This window comes from Symphalangus syndactylus, chromosome 20 (genome assembly GCF_028878055.3).
Source record: "Symphalangus syndactylus isolate Jambi chromosome 20, NHGRI_mSymSyn1-v2.1_pri, whole genome shotgun sequence".
In the NCBI taxonomy this organism is placed as follows: Eukaryota; Metazoa; Chordata; class Mammalia; order Primates; family Hylobatidae; genus Symphalangus; species Symphalangus syndactylus.
This window is the reverse complement of record NC_072442.2, coordinates 63556981-63574893: the sequence shown is the minus strand read 5'-3', so window position 1 is coordinate 63574893 and position 17913 is coordinate 63556981. Positions and strand designations below refer to the sequence as shown.

At 50.7% G+C, this 17913-nt stretch overlaps 2 protein-coding genes across 6 annotated transcripts; one reads left to right on the top strand and one right to left on the bottom strand.

The window, feature by feature from the left end:
• Positions 1 to 917: 917 nt before the first annotated feature.
• Positions 918 to 13624, top strand: TM4SF5 (transmembrane 4 L six family member 5). Of its 3 annotated transcripts, XM_063629766.1 has the most exons (7): positions 1021 to 1045; positions 1149 to 1230; positions 1920 to 2168; positions 11213 to 11293; positions 12913 to 13049; positions 13254 to 13437; positions 13514 to 13624. In XM_063629766.1, exons 3-7 carry the CDS (start codon positions 1992 to 1994, stop codon positions 13526 to 13528), a joined length of 594 nt encoding a protein of 197 aa, XP_063485836.1. In that variant the 5' UTR covers positions 1021 to 1045; positions 1149 to 1230; positions 1920 to 1991; the 3' UTR covers positions 13529 to 13624. The 3 variants fall into 3 exon arrangements, with proteins under 3 accessions (XP_055113927.2, XP_063485836.1, XP_063485835.1); XM_055257952.2 differs by lacking the exon at positions 1149 to 1230 and having other exon boundaries at positions 918 to 1045; XM_063629765.1 differs by lacking the exons at positions 1021 to 1045; positions 1149 to 1230 and adding an exon at positions 1357 to 1746.
• A 2092-nt stretch (positions 13625 to 15716) lies between these two features.
• Positions 15717 to 16830, bottom strand: VMO1 (vitelline membrane outer layer 1 homolog). Of its 3 annotated transcripts, none has more exons than XM_055257947.1 (3): positions 16591 to 16830; positions 16370 to 16485; positions 15717 to 16091 (listed from the first exon to the last, which is right to left on the bottom strand). In XM_055257947.1, exons 1-3 carry the CDS (start codon positions 16783 to 16785, stop codon positions 15794 to 15796), a joined length of 609 nt encoding a protein of 202 aa, XP_055113922.1. In that variant the 5' UTR covers positions 16786 to 16830; the 3' UTR covers positions 15717 to 15793. The 3 variants fall into 3 exon arrangements, with proteins under 3 accessions (XP_055113922.1, XP_055113923.1, XP_055113924.1); XM_055257948.1 differs by having other exon boundaries at positions 16390 to 16485; XM_055257949.1 differs by lacking the exon at positions 16370 to 16485.
• Positions 16831 to 17913: the final 1083 nt, after the last annotated feature.

Genomic DNA, 17913 nt, shown 5'->3' with positions numbered 1-17913 from the left:
ATATTTTTCTCAATCCAGTTCCTCTGTCTTATGAATAGCAGAGATTCTGGCTTTTCTCCATTTTCCACATTTCTGTAGTGGTCTGAGTGGGCTGCTGGGAGGGGCTGCATCAGCGGCCACTGGCTGGTGACACTTTCCAGGTGACAGCCTCATTGCATACCCTCTGAAGCCCTGCAGCCCTTCCTGCTACCCTCATCTCTTCATGGCACTCCCACATCCTACTTGAACTAGGGTTCATTCTGTGGGGGCCTTCACTCTCCTGTTTGCTTCTGAGACCCAGGGGGCAGAGGTTGCAGTGAGCCGAGATCATACCACTGCACTCCAGCCTGGGCGACAGAGCAAGACTCCGTCTCAAAAAAAAACCATTAGCCAGGCGTGGTGGCACACACGTATAGTCCTAGCTACTCGGGAGGCTGAGGTGGGAGGATCACTTGAGCCCAGGTGGTCAGGGCTGCAGGGAGCCGTGATCCACTACACACCAGCCTGGGCAACAAAGGGAGACCCTGGTCTCAAAAAAGTTTTTTTAATTAAAAAAAAAAGTCGACCGGGTGGCTTGGCTCACGCTTATAATCCCACTTTGGGAGCACTTTGGGAGGCTGAGGCAGGTGGATCATTTGAGGTGAGGAGTTCAAGACCAGCCTGGCCAACATGGTGAACCCCCGTCTCTACTAAAAATACAAAAATTAGCTGGGTGTGGTGGCAGGAGCCTGTAATCCCAGCTACTTGGGAGGCTGCGGCAGGAGAATCTCTTGAACCCAGGAGGCGGAGGTTTTAGTGAGCCAAGATCACGCCACTGCACTCCAGCCTGGGCGGCAGAGTGAGACTCCGTCTCAAAAAAAAAAAAAAAGAAGTTGTCAAGGAAACTGCAGCACCCCAACAAAAACAGAACTTCTTTGACCTCAGAATGCCAACGAAAAAAGGCAGAAGCTGATTCTCACAGAGCTGGCTCAGATCGCATGGCTGTTGCTAAATCAAACACCGGGGCTAGCGGGATAGAAGGCTCTCATCAATGAGGCCTAGGTCCCGAGCCCACCCTGAGAGACAGGTAGTTGCCTCAAGAGGAGGAGACATCAGTAATCAAATACCAAGCAGACGAAATGCAAGGACAATATAAGCCACAATCATCTCTTTAATTTCTCCCTGGGAAGAACGCCACCTGTGAGGCTAGCAGAAATGAAGAGGCCACCACACACCTGCTCTGTGCTTCCTAGTTTACAAAATACTTCTCAGGTTGTCCTATTTAATCTTCACAAGTAGCCCACAAGGCAAGTGGCATCACTTAGTTAGTTAGTTAGTTAGTTAGTTAGTTAGTTAGTTAGTTATTGAGACGGAGTTTCACTCTTGTCACCCAGGCGGGAGTGCAATGGCACGATCTTAGCTCACTGCAACCTCCACCTTCCAGGTTCAAGTGATCCTCCTGCTTCAGCCTCCCGAATAGCTGGGATTACAGGTGCCCGCCACCATGCCCAGATAATGTTTGTATTTTTAGTAGTGATGAGGTTTCACCCTGTTGGCCAGGCTGGTCTCAAACTCCTGACCTCAGGTGATCCACCCTCCTGGCCTCCCAAAGTGCTGGGTTTACAGGTGTGAGCCATCGTGCCTGAACACAAGTGGCATCACTTTATACAGATGAGGCAACTGAGACTTAAGAGACATGAAGGGGCTTGGCTAAGTTGCAAAGAAGGTATGGAACCAACAGAGGGGCTGTGGAGCTGTGCAGAAAAACCAGGAAGGCACTAACCCAGGGTAGCGTGTCCATAGCTCCCACCTTGTCCACCACCACATCCTCCCTTCACCTCAGGGCTGCAGCTCCTCCGCCTCCGCCTCCTCAGGGCCCACATCCTGTGCCTCTCTCCCTTATCATTCTGATCCTGCCAGTTTCTGCCACGCCTCTGTCTGACCTTTGCTCTGTGCCCCAGGCTTGTTTTCATCTGGACCTGGGAACTACCGGCTTACTTTCACTCACCACCAGCCCCTCCTGACACCTCATCATGTGTACAGGAAAATGTGCCCGCTGTGTGGGGCTCTCCCTCATTACCCTCTGCCTGGTCTGCATCGTGGCCAACGCCCTCCTGCTGGTACCTAATGGGGAGACCTCCTGGACCAACACCAACCATCTCAGCTTGCAAGTCTGGCTCATGGGCGGCTTCATCGGCGGAGGCCTAATGGTGAGAAGGCTGGCAGGGGAGCCCGGGCCAGCTGGCTGGGTGCCATCTAAGGGGTTCTGAACAGGAGGGACAGGGAGAGAGGAATAAGGATGGTTCCTTGGGAGAGGATGGCAATGGCTTGGTGGGGGCTAGGAGCCCTCTGGAGTCAGTCCCGGAGGAGCCCCAGAGTCCCAAGCTGAATGTCTGAGGGGCACAGAAAGGACAAGAGCTTCACTGCTCTAAAGAGCTCCCCTATCAGGTAGGGAGCATGTGCTGCCCGTCCTCCCTGTGCCCACTGTTGAGCAGATGCTGGGAAAACCTCACTACAATGGTTGAGGCAGAAGGAGCAGCTGGTTGTCAGAGACGTCATCAGGGCAGGATAATAACAGGCATGAGGGTGGGGTGCAGCGAAATTACTCAGAGCCAGGGACTGCCCTCACAGATCGGTCACCCACCCCTGCCTCCATGTCCATTCACTCTCGCCCCACATTTCTGGAAGCCCAATCTGTGCTGACTGCTAAGGATAAACTCAGAACTTAGGTCAGTATGGCAGGGAGGATGCCCCCAAGTCATCTTCCGGGAGATGAGAATCTTCCTTGCCAGGGGCGGGGAGGGGGGGGTTGGTTTTTGTGGGTTTTTTTGTTTGTTTTGGTTTTTTTTTTTTTTGAGACAGGGTCTCTCTCTGTTGCCCAGGCTGGAGTGTGGTGGTGCAAACATGGCTCACTGTAGCCCCAACCTCCTGTGCCCAAGCAGTCCTCCCACCTCAGCCTCCAAGTAGCTGGAACCACAGGTGGGCATCACCACACCCAGCTAACTTTTAAATATTTTATTTATTTTATTTATTTATTTATTTTTGAGACGGAGTCTCGCTCTGTCACCCAAGTTGGAGTGCAGTGGCACCATCTCCACTCACTGCAACCTCTGTCTCCTGGGTTTAAGCAATTCTCCTACCTCAGCCTCCTGAGTAGCTGGGATTACAGTCACGTGCCACCACACCCAGCTAATTTTTGCATTTTTAGTAGAGACGGGGTTTCGCCATGTTGGCCAGGCTGTTCTCGAACTCCTGACCTCAGGTGTTCCGCCCGCCTGGGCCTCCCAAAGTGCCGGGATTACAGATGTGAGCCACCGCCCCAGCTAACATTTTTTGTAGAGACGGAGTATCCCTGTGTGGCCCAGACTGGTCTCAAACTCCTGGGTTCAAGTGATCCTCCTGCCTCAGCCTCCCAAAGTGTTGGAATTATAGATGTGAGCCACCACGCCTGGCCAAGACTAGGATCTGTCAGAAGTGGAGGAAAAGGAGACACAGATTTCCCCAATTTACTAACCCCCATCTTCCAACTCTCCACCCATTTAGGGAAACTTTGGGATGGTCAACCTAGTTTAATATCTTCATGTGATAAAGACAAAAGATCTACCCAGCACAGTTCTCCACTTCTCAGGATGGTTGGCTAACGACATTCTCCAGGGGAGAGCTCCCCTTGGTCCCTTTTGCTGGTCACACCTCGCTGGTCACTCCTCTATTTGCTAAAAAAGGATACCTCTCCTTTAACCAACAATCCCCTCGTACTCTCTGGTATCTTTTCTTCTACTCCCTCTTCCTGCGTGGATTCTGGGCTGCTGTACTGTACTCCATCGTTCTCAACCCAACTCTCTTTGAGAGTCACACTCCTCTCAGGCTGACACACCTAGCCATTGTCACGGGGTGCTCCCTCTCCAACCTAAATCACCCCTGTCTCCCCACACTCCTCTGCCCCATCTAACCAGCTCGCTTCAGCGGAGCTCCCTGAGGCTGCCTTCCCCAAATACGCACTCACAGCTGCCTTCCTTCCACCTCTGTGCCCAGAGTCACTCTCAAGAAGCACCACCCGGCTGGGCGCGGTGGCTCATGCCTGTAATCCCAGCACTTTGGGAGTTCGAGGCGGGTCAATCACCTGAGGTCAGGAGTTCAAGACCAGCCTGGCCAACATGGTGAAACCCCATCTCTACTTAAAGAAATATACAAAAATTAGCCAGGCATAGTGGCGGGCACCTGTAATCCCAGCTACTCGGGAGACTGAGGCAGGAGAACCCAGGAGGCAGAGGTTGCAGTGAGCCGAGATTGCGCCGTTGCGCTCCAGCCTGGGCGACAGAGCGAGACTCCATCTCATAGATAAATAAACAAATAAGCACTGCTCTATATCACAGGGACACAGACAGGTTTCTGCTCTCCCTGAAGCTTGTGTTCCCTTTGGTAAGGCCACCAGTCTCACAGAAGTAAGGCTGGAAGTCCCACGAGAGCAAGCACTGCCTGCTTTGTTGGCCTCCATGTACCCAGTGCTAGACCAGCACCTTGCACTTAACAGACACCCAATTAACAGTCATGGAATGGCAGTATGCCTGTAGTCCTAGTGTGGGCCCAGAAATGAAAGATTGCAGTGAGCTATGACCACGCCACTGCACTCCAGCCTGGGCAACAGAGCGAGACCCTGTCTCAAAAAAATAAAAAATAAAAAAGTCATTGAATGAAGTATAGAACTAGGCAAAGCAATTTCAGATAGAAGTAGGTACCATCGGCCGGGCACGGTGGCTCATGCCTGTAATCCCAGCACTTTGGGAGGCTGAGGCGGGCGGATCACCTGAGGTCAGGAGTTCACGACCAGCCTGACCAACATGCAGAAACCCCGTCTGTACTAAAAATACAAAAATTAGCCAGGCATGATGGCGCATGCCTGTAATCCCAGCTACTCAGGAAGCTGAGGCAGGAGAATTGCTTGAACCCGAGAGGCGGAGGTTGCAGTGAACCAAGATTGCACTATTATACTCCAGCCTGGGCAACAAGAGTGAAACTCTGTCTCAAAAGTAAAAAATAAAAATAAAATGAAATGGTGCTGGCATGAAGAGCCCCTAGGCAAAGCAGATGCCACTTTTTATAGGATTTTCAGGGAAGGGCTCTATGAGGTGGTGTCTGAACTGAGACCCAAATGACAAGAAGAAGGTGTGAGTGTTGCAGACACTGGGGGCGGAAGTACAAAGCCTAAGGTGGGAACAAGCTCCACACTTCTGAGGATCAGACACAGGTGGCCGGTGAGGTGAGATGTAATGAGATGGGGTCTGAGGAGGGCAGAGGCTAGGCCTGGAACACCCTGAAAAGCCACAGTGGAGTCATCTGAATTTTATTATTATAAGTACAACAGAAAACTGTTGAAGGACTTTTTTTTTTTTTTGAGATGGAGTCTCGCTCTGTCGCCCAGGTTGGAGTGCAGTGGTGCGATCTCGGCTCACTACAAGCTCCACCTCTTGGGTTCACGCCATTCTCCTGCCTCAGCCTCCCGAGTAGCTGGGACTACAGGCGCCCGCCACCATGCACGGCGAATTTTGTGTGTGTGTGTGTGTATTTTTAGTAGAGACGGGGTTTCACTGTGTTAGCCAGGATGGTCTCGATCTCCTGACCTCATGATCTGCCTGCTTTGGCCTCCCAAAGTGCTGGGATTACAGGCGTGAGCCACCGCGCCAGGCCCTATTGAAGGACTTTTGGCACTTTTTTTTTTGACAGTTTAAAACTTTTTATTTAAGTCAGACAGACAAGTACCCAGATCCTTAGTACACAGCTCAGTAAACTTTTACAAAGTGAGCCCATCTTAGCCCAGGTCAAGAAACAGATCATTACCAGAAGCCCAGACATGCCTCTCACCACACACGGAACCCCAGAATCACTCACCAACAAGCGTAACCACTATTCTGTCTTCTAACCGTATAGACGAGTTTGGCTTATTTTGCACTTTACACAAACGGAATCATAGAGTATGTGTCTGGCTTTTTTTTGAGACGGAGTTGTTGCCCAGGCTGGAGTGCAGTGGCGCTATCTCAGCTCACTGCAACCTCCGCCTCCCAGGTTCAAATGATTCTCATGCCTCAGCCTCCAGAGTAGCTGGGATTACAGGCATGCACCACCATGCTTGGCTAATTTTTGTATTTTTAGTAGAGACGGGGTTTCGCCATATTGGTCAGGCTGGTCTCCAACTCCCGACGTCAGGTGATCCACCAGCCTCGGCCTCCCCACGTGTTGGAATTACAAGCGTGAGCCACTGCTCCCGGCCTGTGTCCAGCTTCTTTAGCTCCATATTACGTTTGTGAGAGCCACCCATATTATTAGGTGTAGCTGTAGTTTTCTTTTTTTCTTATACATTCTATTATGTGACTATACCTCATTTATTCATTCTACTGTTTTCTTTTTTTTTTTTTTTTTTTTTTGCTTTTTTGCTTTTTTGTTTTTTTTGAAACAGAGTCTCGCTCTGTCACCCAGGCTGGAGTACAATGGCGCCATCTCGGCTCACTGCAACCTCTGCCTCCCAGGTTCACATGATTCTCCTGCCTCAGCCTCCTGAGTAGCTGGGATTACAGGCATGTGCCACCATGCCCGGTTAATTTTTGTATTTTTAGTAGAGACGGGGTTTCGCGATGTTGATCAGGCTGGTTTTGAACTCCCAAACTTAGATGATCCGCCTGTCTCGGCCTCCCAGAGTACTGGGATTACAGGCATAAGCCACTGTGCCCGGCCCATTCTACTGTTGAAGGAGATTTGGATCGTTCCCAGTTTGGTTTTTTTGCAAATAATGCTGCTATAAACATTCTTGTAGATGTATTTAGGTACAAATACGTGTGCATTTCTATTGGATAAAAACCTAGCAGTAAAACTGCTGATTCTTAAGACACGCAAATATTCAGTGCTAATAGATATTGCCAGTTTTCTGTAGTTCTTATGCCAATTTCATTCCCATTGGCAGTGTGAGAGGTCTGGTTGCTCCACACACCCCTGGAATGAAGAAGACTCCTTTGACCACTGTGTGGAGGATGGGTAGTAGAAGTTCTGCAATAGATACAGAAAAAGACCAAACTGAGCTGGGCGCGGGGACTCACGCCTGTAATCCCAGCACTTTTGGAGGCTGAGGCCGGCGGATCATAAGGTCAGGAGTTCGAGACCAGCCTGACCAACATGGCGAAACCCTTTCTCTACTAAAAATACAAAGTTAGCAGGGTGTGGTGGTGCATGCCTGTAATCCCAGCCACTCGGAAGGCTGAGGCAGGAGAATCGCCTGAACCCGGGAGGCAGAGGTTGCAGTGAGCCGAGATCATGCCACTGCACTCCAGCCTGGGTGACAGAGCGAGACTCCATCTCAAAAAAAAAAAGAAAAAGAAAAAAGACCAAACTGAGGTCACGGAAGACATCCAGGAGAGATGAGAGTGGCTTGGACTAGGCCACTGGCTATGGAGATGGAGAAATATGAGCCGATTCAGGCTATAAACACAGTGTTTTCTTCTTCATTTATGATGACACTTTTCTTTTCACTAAGATAAAAAGATGGCGAAGAATGAGACAGAAGCACATACTACAAAGGGAAGCAAACACTTTAATCAAAAGAGTAAAAATCTCAAATAGGGCCAGGTGTGGTGGCCCATGCCTGTAAAATCCCAGCACTTTGGGAGGTGGAGGCAGGAGAATCGCTTGAGTCCTGGCATTCAAGACCAGCCTGGGCAACATAGTGAGACTCTATCTCAACAAAAATTTAAAAATTAGCTGGGTCTGGCCAGGTGCGGTGGCTCACACCTGTAATCCCAGCACTTTGGGAGGCCAAAGCAGGCTCATCACCTGAGGTCAGGAGTTTGAGACCAGCCTGACCAACATGGAGAAACCTTGTCTCTACTAAAAATACAAAGTTAGCAGGGCGTGGTGGTGGATGCCTGTAATCCCAGCTACTCGGGAGGCTGAGGCAGGAGAATCACCTGAACACGGGAGGCGGAGGTTACAGCGAGCCAAGATCGCGCCATTGCACTCCAGCCTGGGCAACAAGAGCAAAACTTCGTCTCAAAAAAAAAAAATTTAGCTGAGTGTGGTGGTACAAGCCTGTAATCCCAGCTACTCTAAGGCTAAAGTGGGAGGATCACTTGAGCCCAGGAGGTCGAGGCTGCAGTGAGCCATGATCATGCCACTGCACTCCAGTCTGGGCAACAATGTGAGACCCTCTCTCAAACAAAAGCAAAAACCTCAGCCAAGTAGATCATTCAAAATTGGTAAATCCAAAAGGCAATTCTAGGTGTGCTTGGATCCACAAGCCTCCAGTAAGTGACCTAACCAGGGAGGCTAAGCAAAGGTGTCAGCATGAGTCCTGGCCCTGCCATGAGACAGGAAGAGGAGAGAGCAGGTGTTTCTCTGAGGTTGCTGGGGATGATATAATAGAACTGAAACTCTCAGCCGTTTCCCTGGAGAAGCACAAAATGCTGCCTTGGGTGGTATGTGCCAGATAAGACACATGAGGAGCCAGGCACAGTGGCTCATGCCTGTAATCCCAGCAATTTGGGAGGATGAAGCAGGAGGATTGCTTGAGCCCAGGAGTTCGAGACCAGCTAGGAAGCATAGTAAGACATCAACTCTACAAAAAAATTAGCCAGGCATGTTGTTGCGCACCTGTAGACCCCGCTACTCGGGAGGCCGAGGTGAGAAGATCATTTGAGCCCAGGAGGCTGAGGATGCAGGGAGCCATGACTGCACCACTGTATTCCAGCCTGGGTGACAGAGTAAGATCCTGTCTCAAAAAGCAAACACACACATACATGAAAGCAAAAAGCAAGACAGCTGTGGAATTCCAGAGATGGGAGACAGGCAAAGAACCTGACCTGGTGCAACAAAGATAAAGATAACGGAGCCAGATGAGGAGCCTTGAATGCCTCACAAGAGTTAGGCATTCAAGTTACAAGTCTTGGCCGGGCACGGTGGCTCATGCCTGTAATCCCAGCACTTTGGGAGGCCAAGGTGGGCAGATCACGAGGTCAGGAGATCGAGACCATCCTGGCCAACATGGTGAAACCCCGTCTCTACTAAAATACAAAAAATTAGCCCGGCGTGGTGGCATGTGCATGTAGTCCCAGCTACTCAGGAGGCTGAGGCAGGAGAATCGCTTGAACCTGGGAGGTGGAGGTTGCAGTGAGCCGAGATCACACCACTGCACTCCAGCCTGGTGACAGAGTGAGACTCCGTCTCAAAAAAAAAAAAAAAAAAAAAGAGTTCAGTCTTGACAGGCTTCTCTGTGAAGAGACCCTAAAGGATTTGAGCAGAGAAAAGACCAGTTGAAAGCTGTGTTTAGGCCAGGTGCAGTGACCTACACCTGTAATCCCAGCAATTTGGGAGGCCAGGGCAGGAGGATTCCAGGAGTTCAAGACCAGCCTGAGCAAATAGCAAGACCCCATGTCTACAAATTTTTTTTTAATTAGCTGGGTATGATGGCACATGCCTGTGATACCAGCTACTCAGGAGGCTGAGGCAGGAAGATCACTTGAGCCCAGGAGGTCAAGGCTAAAGGCAGCCATGATCAAGCCACTGCATTCCAGCCTGGGTGGCAGAGTGACACCCTGTTTCAAAAAGAAAGAAAGAAGGAAAGAAAGAAAGGAAGGAAAGAAGGAAGGAAGGAAGGAAGGAAGGAAGGAAGGAAGGAAGAAAGAAAGAAAGAAAGAAAGAGAGAGAGAGAGAGAGAGAGAGAGAGAGAGAGAGAAAGAAAGAAAGAAAGAAAGAAAGAAAGAAAGAAAGACAGAAAGGAAAGAAAAAGAAAGAAAGAAAGACAGAAAGGAAAGAAAAAGAAAGAAAGAAAGACAGAAAGAAAGACAGAAAGAAAGAAAGAAAGAAAGAAAGAAAGAAAGAAAGAAAAGAAAAGAAAAGAAAAGAAAAGAAAAAGAAAAAGAAAGAAAGAAGCTATGTTTAATCTGATAGAGGATAGAGTGTAGGGTGGCATGGGGCAAGAGCTATGGGAGTGTAATAGGGAGGCTGAGAACATCCTCATGGGAGGTGATTAGGGATTCAATGTGGGGAAGAACTCACAGATTCAGGAGCCACTTAAGGAAAAGTTGAGAAAATTTGATGTCTTTCTGGATGCAAAATTAAAGATTTCCAGCCTGGGTGACCTAGTAGATGTTATTTTTTCCACTGATGGAGACAAGAAAGTCAAAGGGAGATGAATTTGAGGAATATTGTGAGATGAGCGTGAGGCTGGTTGAATTTGAGCTAAAACCAAGACATTCAAGTGAACATAGATAGGATCTGGAGGCATCAGTTTTGGAGGCAACTTCTGGCAGAGTGAAGAGCTGATTCCCTGAAAGGGGTTGGGCATTGTTAGGAAAGCCACAGGGATAAAAAAAAGACCAAGGGTTGAATCTTGGAAAAATGCTACACTCCATATCAGACCATCCACTAGCACTCTTCCACACTCTGCCGTAATCCCAATTCACCAGACACTCCAACACCACTATCCCTTCCTGCTGCTGAGGGAACTTATAAATATTGAGTTACTCTGAGCTAGTCTTTTTTTTTTTTTTTTTTTTTTTGAAGTGGAGTTTCACTCTTATTGCCCAGGTTGGAATACAATGGCACGATCTCAGCTCACCACAACCTCCACCTCCCAGGTTCAAGTAATTCTCCTGCCTCAGCCTCCCGAGTAGCTGGGATTATAGGCATGTGCCACCACACCCGGCTAATTTTGTATTTTTAGCAGAGATAGGGTTTCTCCTTGTTGGTCAGGCTGGTCTCGAACTCCCGACCTCTGGTAATCCACCCGACTCGGCCTCTCAACGTGTTGGGATTTCAGGCTTGAACAACCGCGCCCGACCTCTGAGCCAGTCTTAACACCTAGTCAGCTTGTTCTCCCATTAAATCCTGAGAACAGACCTGTGAGGTAGATCTTCCAGACCCATTTTACACAGGCAAAACTGAGACCCTGAGAGATGAATCAATTCATAGCATGTGAAGTAGTCTCCCTGATTTCCATTCAGTAGGGCACCTACTATGTGCCAAGATTGGGGAAAATAATGGTATTGGGCCCTACCCTCCAGAGGCCACAATCTGGACAGAGATAAGGTAGGCACGTAAATAAGGCTAAAGTAAGGTGAAGCCCAGCAGCTCCAGGAGAAGTAGAGATAAGGTCTTCTACAGTCCAAAGGGCTGAAGGCATCACAGGCAGCTTCCTGAAGGAGGTAGGCACTGATGCAAGTCAGGCCTAGAGGATCTGGGGGGACATGCTATAACAATGACTCTCGTCCCACAGGTACTGTGTCCAGGAATTGCAGCCGTTCGGGCAGGGGGCAAGGGCTGCTGTGGTGCTGGGTGCTGTGGAAACCGCTGCAGAGTAAGATCCAGATTAAGAAGGAATTCAGGGCTGGGGGTGGTGTCTCATGCCTGTAATCCCAACACTTCAGCAGGCTGAGGTGGGAGTATGGCTTGAGCCAGGAGTTCTAGACCAGCCTAGGAATCATGGTGAGATCCCTATCGCTACTAACAACACAAAAATTAGCCGGGCGTGGTGGCGAGCACCTGCAATCTCGGCTACTGGGGAGGCTGAGGTGGGAGGGCCGCTTGAGCCCAGGAGGTCGAGTCTGCAGTAAGCAGTGATTTAAAAAAAAAAAAGGAGAGAAAAGATACAGAAATTAGCCAGGAGTGGTGGCGGGCGCCTATAATCCCAGCTACTCAGGAGGCTGAGGCAGGAAAATCACTTGAACCCGGGAGGCAGAGGTTGCAGTGGGCCGAGATCACGCCATTATACTCCAGCCTGGGCAACAAGAGTGAAACTCTGTCTCAAAAAAAAAAAGAAAAAAAAGAAAAGATACAGAAATTAGCCAGGTGTGGTGGCAGGCGCCTGTAATCCCAGCTACTCGGGAGGCTGAGGCAGGAGATTGTGGTGAGCCAAGATCGTGCCATTGCATTCCAGCCTGGGCAACAAGAGCAAAACTCCACCTCAAAAAAAATGTATTTTTATTTTATGTTATATTTATTTATTTATTTTAGACAGAGTCTTGGTTTCTCACCCAGGCTGGAGTGCAGTGGCACAATCTTGGCTCACTGCAGTTTCTGCCTCCCTAGTTCAAGCCATTCTTGTTCTTCCAGCCTCCCGAGTAGCTGGGATTACAGGCGCCTGCCACCACACCCAGCTAATTTTTATATTTTTAGTAGAGACGGGGTTTCACTGTTGGCCAGACTGGTCTGAAACTCCTGGCCTGAGGCGATCTGCCCCCCTTGGCCTCCCAAAGTGCTGGGATTACAGGTGTGAGACATCGTGCCCAGCCTCGAGTCAGGTTTAAAATAAATTTCCCTTCAAACCCCGGGTTTGCAGTTAGGCTAACCCGAAAGCCAGCGGCCGCCGAGGTTCACTGGGGTTGTAGGTCCCCCCTCTCCCCCTCACCCGCCTACCCCTCAGGATCATTGAGAGCTGAGATTGTGGGTGCCAGGGAGAGGTGGGGTGGAGCCTGGGAGTCTGCAGAGGAGCTTGTGTAGCTAGGAATTCTATAGAGGGTGCTGTGGTTCTTCTAGGACAGGTGCAGAAACCAAGTCCGAATTTCTATTTTTTTTTTTTTTTTTTTTTGAGACAGAGTCTCATTCTGTCGCCCAGGCTGGAGTGCAGTGGCGCGATCTCGGCTCACTGCAACCTCCGCGTCCCGTGTTCAAGCTATTCTCCTGCCTCAGCCTCGGGCATGTGCCACCACGCCCGGCTAATTTTTGTATTTTCAGTAAAGACAAGGTTTCTCCATGTTGGCCAGGCTGGTCTTGAACTCTGGACCTCAGGAGATCCGCCTGGCTCAGCCTCCCAAAGTTCTGGGATTACAGGCGTGAGCCACCGCGCCTGGCATTAAAAAAATACATTTTAACAACCCGACTGGAGCAGATTTCGATAATGCGTGGGTGCTGGCGCTGAGCGTCGTCACCCACAGGTGGGGAGATTGGGCCTTACCTCCCCTTCCACACCATAACCAGATGCTGCGCTCGGTCTTCTCCTCGGCGTTCGGGGTGCTTGGTGCCATCTACTGCCTCTCGGTGTCTGGAGCTGGGCTCCGAAATGGACCCAGATGCTTAATGAACGGCAAGTGGGGCTACCACTTCGAAGACACGGCGTAAGGTTTTGCCTGTATTCGTGTCCTCCATTCTCTGCCTCTTCCCTCCCGCCCTTCCCCCGTGGACTGGGACACCTGGGCAGGACTCGACTGCCTCCACGTGGGCTACCTGGACCTTTGCAAATCCCCTGGGACGTATTCTTGGGGGCGGGGGTGGCGCACATGCAGCCTGCCTTCTCCCACGTGACCTTACCCCTCCCCCAGGGGAGCTTACTTGCTCAACCGCACTCTGTGGGATCGGTGCGAGGCGCCCCCTCGCGTGGTCCCCTGGAATGTGACGCTCTTCTCGCTGCTGGTGGCCGCCTCCTGCCTGGAGATGGTACTGTGTGGGATCCAGCTGGTGAACGCGACCATTGGTGTCTTCTGTGGCGACTGCAGGAAAAAACAGGTGAAATGGCGTGCAGTGGAGTTGTAGAGGGAACCTGCCTGGTCCTGGCTGCGTTCTCACCTTCGCTTTTCTGCAGGACACCCCTCACTGAGGCTCCACTGACCGTCGGGTTACACCTGCTCCTTCCTGGACGCCTGCCTGGCTCGCTCACTCCATTGCTCGCTAGAATAAACTGGTTTGAGCTCTCTTCTCTGTCTCAGATTGTGCCTTCTGTAAGGAGGAGTGTGCGAGAGGCTACAGATACATCTGGCCTTTGGGGCCCCTGCACCCCACTTGTACTTTCTTAACAGATAGATACTGAGCTATTTGGTTGTGCTGGAAATAACGATGGTAAACAAGACAGACAAGTTTTATTCTCTCAAAGAACTTGGCATTCCAAGGGTGGAAGATAGGCAATTTTTAAAAGAAGCAAAAAATTATTTCAATAGGTAATAAGCACTTTTTTTGTTTTGTTTTGTTTTGTTTTGTTTTTTGACAGGGTCTCACTGTCACTCAGGCTGGAAGGCAGTGGCACGATCTCAGCTCACTGCATCCTCCACCTCCTGGACTCAAGCAATCCTCCCGTCTCAGCCTCCCAAGTAGCTGGGACCATAGGCATGTGCCACCCTGCCTTGCTAATTTTTTTGTATTTTTTGTAGAGACGAGGTTTCGCCATGTTGCCCAGGCTGGTCTCGAACTCCTGAACGAAAGTAATCCTCCCACTTCAGCCTCCCAAAGTATTGGAATTACAGGCATGAGCCACCGTGTGCGGCCAATAAGCACTTTTTAAAAGCATTGGTAATGGGATTGGTATTGACTTATGGAGAGACTCTCTTTTATGATAGGGAAATTTTGAGAAAATGAAATTTGAGCTAAGATCAGGAGAGCTTGCTAACCATCTGGATATTTGGGGGATTATAGGCAGAGAGAACAGCAAGGACAAAGATCCTCAACAGGGATCAGTTTCGTAGGAGAAAATAATGAAAACTATAGAAAAGACACTGTAACCTCTTAAGCTCTAGAAAATGGAACTGTAAAGCCATTGTGGCCTTGTCACCTTCTAATTTGGTAGAATTTTTTTTTTGTTTTTTTTGAGACAGGGTCTCACTTTGTCACTCCGGCTGGAGTGCAGTGGCACGATCTCGGCTCATTGCAGCCTCCACCTCCTGGGCTAAAGCGATCCTCCTGCCTCTGCCTCCTGAGTAGCTGGGACTACAGGCGCACACCACCATACCCCTGCTAATTTTTGTACTTTTTGTAGAGAGGGGATTTCACCATGTTGCCCAGGCTGGTCTCCAACTCCTGAGCTTAAACAATCCACCCACCTCAGCCTCCCAGAGTGCTGAGATTACAGCTGTGAGCCACCACATCTGGCCATAATTTGGTAGAATTTTCTTAATCTTAGGTCACTGGTTCAGAAAGGAGACAACCTAGGCACCTAATGGGGGCAGGGTGTCTGCAGACTCTCTCAGAAAGCCAGACTTCCCGGCCCGGCATGATGGTGCAAGCCTGTAATCCCAACACTTTGGAAGGCTGAAGCCAGTGGATGACTTGAGGTCAGGAGTTTGAGACTAGCTTGGCCAACATGGGGAAACCCCATCTCTACTAAAAATACAAAATTTAGCCGGGCATGGTGGTGGGTACCTATAGTCCCAGCTACTCAGGAGGCTGAGGCAGAAGAATCGCTTGAACCCAGGAGGTGGAAGTTGCACAAGGAGCCAAGATCATACCACTGCACTCCAGCCTGAGTGACAGAGTGAGACTCCAAAAAAAAAAAAAAAAAAAAAAGCCAGACTTCCATCACTTGTCTGAAAATTATGTGTTTAAGTGCGTTTTTCTCCAGTCCATAACTTTTCAGCAATCTACCATGGATCCCTGAGACCAAATCCAAATGTATGCCTCGCCCAGTGCTAGGTTAGGAGGGGAAAAGGAGACTCAGTTCCCCATCCCTTAAACAGGCGAGACCAGCCGGGCGCGGTGGCTCACGCCTGTAATCACAGCACTTTGGGAGGCTGAGGTGGGCGGATCATGAGGTCAGGAGATCGAGACCATCCTGGCTAACACGGTGAAACGCCGTCTCTACTAAAAATACAAAAAAAATTAGCCAGGCGTGGTGGCGGGTGCCTGTAGTCCCAGCTACTCGGGAGGCTGAGGCAGGAGAATGGCGTGAACCCGGGAGGCAGAGCTTGCAGTGAGCCGAGATCGCGCCACTGCACTCCAGCCTGGGGGACAGAGCCAGACTCCGTCTCAAATAAATAAATAAATAAATTAATTAATTAAATAAACAGGCGAGACCAAAGTCAACTCAGAAAAGCTTTAATAGCAAGAGGTGGGACTAGCCTCCTGACCAGGGAGAGAGCGGCGGCGGCGGCGCCTTTCAACTGCGGCAGCAGAATAAGCGCGCGTCGTTCAGCGCAGTGTCATCGCCGAGGCCTCTAGGTCCCTGGATCTTGGTCTGCAGGCCGCACGCGCCCTTGGGGCAACGGTCACTCCAGTCTCCAAAGTCTCCCCAGCTCAGCCCAGGCCCCTGCAGTTCCTCGCCGTCTGAACAGCGGAAGCGCATGTTGTTCGCTGCTGTGTTGTCACCGGGGGTCGTGGGTGCCTCCACGCGAAGCGAGAAAGCCACTAGGTAGGCGCCGCCGCGACACCACAGCGGCTCACTCCATTCGCCCCAGCTGCAAGGCAAAGGGAGATGCGTTGCCTCTGCCGGCGCCACCATTCACCAAGCTCTTGAGACTTTCCAAGCCAAGTGCTGTGTATATGACCTGATGGGCTGGGTGCTCCCTGACCTCCGCCGAGGAGCGGAGGGGGGGTCTTCCATCCACCCCTCGCCCCCCCGGTCTATACTGCCCCGTAGCTCTGGAGGAGCCAGCCTGCCTGTCGCGACGGAGTATGTAATAGAGGGTAAGGGACATACCATCACCCCAAGGGATCCTCGACCCCTGTGCCCCACCTTCCAGACTGGGACTCTACCACGTGCGTATTGCCTGGGACGTTCCCGCGCGCGCAGTGCAGCCTGATCCCATTCAGTGCAGTGTCGTCGCCAGGAATGCCTTGGGGAGGCTCCACCTGGGTATCGAGGAGAGGAGCAAGGGCGAGCCACGGAATTATCACCCTTGGCTTTATGGTCCCACGCATCTCCGCCCTCTCCAGGACCTACGCCTGAGCCCCAACCTTGAGCGAGAACCCGCTGGCGAAGAACCCGTCAGGACACATCTCAGGCCAGGCCCAGTCGCCCCAGGGACCCCCGTTGGTCACTTCGATGACCGCCGAGTAGCCGTTCCGGCCATCTGCCTGTGCACATGTGAAACGAGTCGCCCGCAGAAGCAGCAGCAGCGGCAGCAGCTTGGCTCCTGCGCCCCGCTCCATCCTGCAGCGTCTGTGAATCAGGCCTCCTAAGCAGATTTATATCAGTTTGGCCCCTGTGAGGGCTCCGATTGCGGAAGGGCCTCCCAGATTAAGTGAAACCCAAAACTAATCCACTCCCAGAACCCTATTTCCTGCTCCCGGAGGCAGAGGCTCCCAGAGCTAGGGGAGGAGGGGCAGTGAGAGAGGGCGAATTAAAATAACCATCACCTACTGAATATTTACTATAGGCTACGAATTATGGTTAGCGCTTTGCAGTATTTTATTTAACCCTCACAACAATTTTTAGGAGGTGAGAATTATCCTTCCTATTTTGTAGATGAGGGAACTGGCTCAAAAATGGCAAGCAACTTGCCTTAGGTTTATAGCCAAGCAAGCTGGGAAACATTCCAGCAGTGAGAGCGGAGACAGAGCGGAGACCAGGGCAAGGGATGGAAGTGACCTCCCGGGAGTCCCACCAGTGACAGGATGGGGCAAGAGCAACCCAGAGACCTCCAGGATGTGAGGGGACATCAGAGTGAGGATAGGACAAGAATCCTCGAACTGTCAGCTCAGAAGTCTCCTCCTCCTCTGAGAGGTCTTCTGAGAGATCAGAGCCCTAACACCTTGAGAATCCGGGACACTCCTCCCTACCTTAGAAGAAGATATACACAAACAAAAATAATTCTTTTTTATTTCATTTTATTTTATTTTTCAGTCAAAGTCTCCCTCTGTCGCCCAGTGGCAGCATCGCAGTGGCGCGATCTCGGCTCACTGCTACCTCCACCTCCTGGGTTCAAGCGATTCTCCTGCCTCAGCCTCCTGAGTAGCTGGGACTACAGGCACGCGCCAAGACGCCACCCAGCTAATTTTTGTATTTTTAGTAAAGACGGGGTTTCACCATGTTGGCCAGGATGGTCTCTATCTCTTGACCTTGTGATCCGCCTGCCTCGGCCTCCCAAAGTGCTGGGATTACAGGCGTGAGCCACCGCGCCCGGTCCAACAGGAATAATTCTAAGAAGTTTGGGGACAGGAGACTAAGAACCCCTAAGAAAACATCATGCTGTTTCCTCCATTGCTTTCTGTATCCTTGTATCCTTTCCTGGAATGCCTTTCCCCCTGTGACCACCAGATGGACTCCTAATTTGCAAA

Bases quoted from the DNA above. Each gene is read 5' to 3' on its own strand.
- VMO1 (XM_055257947.1), bottom strand. From the start codon at position 16,785: ATGGAGCGGGGCGCAGGAGCCAAGCTGCTGCCGCTGCTGCTGCTTCTG. The intron at 16,486-16,590 runs GTTGGGGCTCAG...CTCGATACCCAG, and splicing joins CCAGCGGGTTCTCGCTCAAG to GTGGAGCCTCCCCAAGGCAT. The intron at 16,092-16,369 runs GTGGGGCACAGG...TTTGCCTTGCAG, and splicing joins GTAGAGTCCCAGTCTGGAAG to CTGGGGCGAATGGAGTGAGC.
- TM4SF5 (XM_055257952.2), top strand. From the start codon at position 1,992: ATGTGTACAGGAAAATGTGCCCGCTGTGTGGGGCTCTCCCTCATTACC. The intron at 2,169-11,212 runs GTGAGAAGGCTG...CTCGTCCCACAG, and splicing joins TCATCGGCGGAGGCCTAATG to GTACTGTGTCCAGGAATTGC. The intron at 11,294-12,912 runs GTAAGATCCAGA...CACCATAACCAG, and splicing joins GCTGTGGAAACCGCTGCAGA to ATGCTGCGCTCGGTCTTCTC.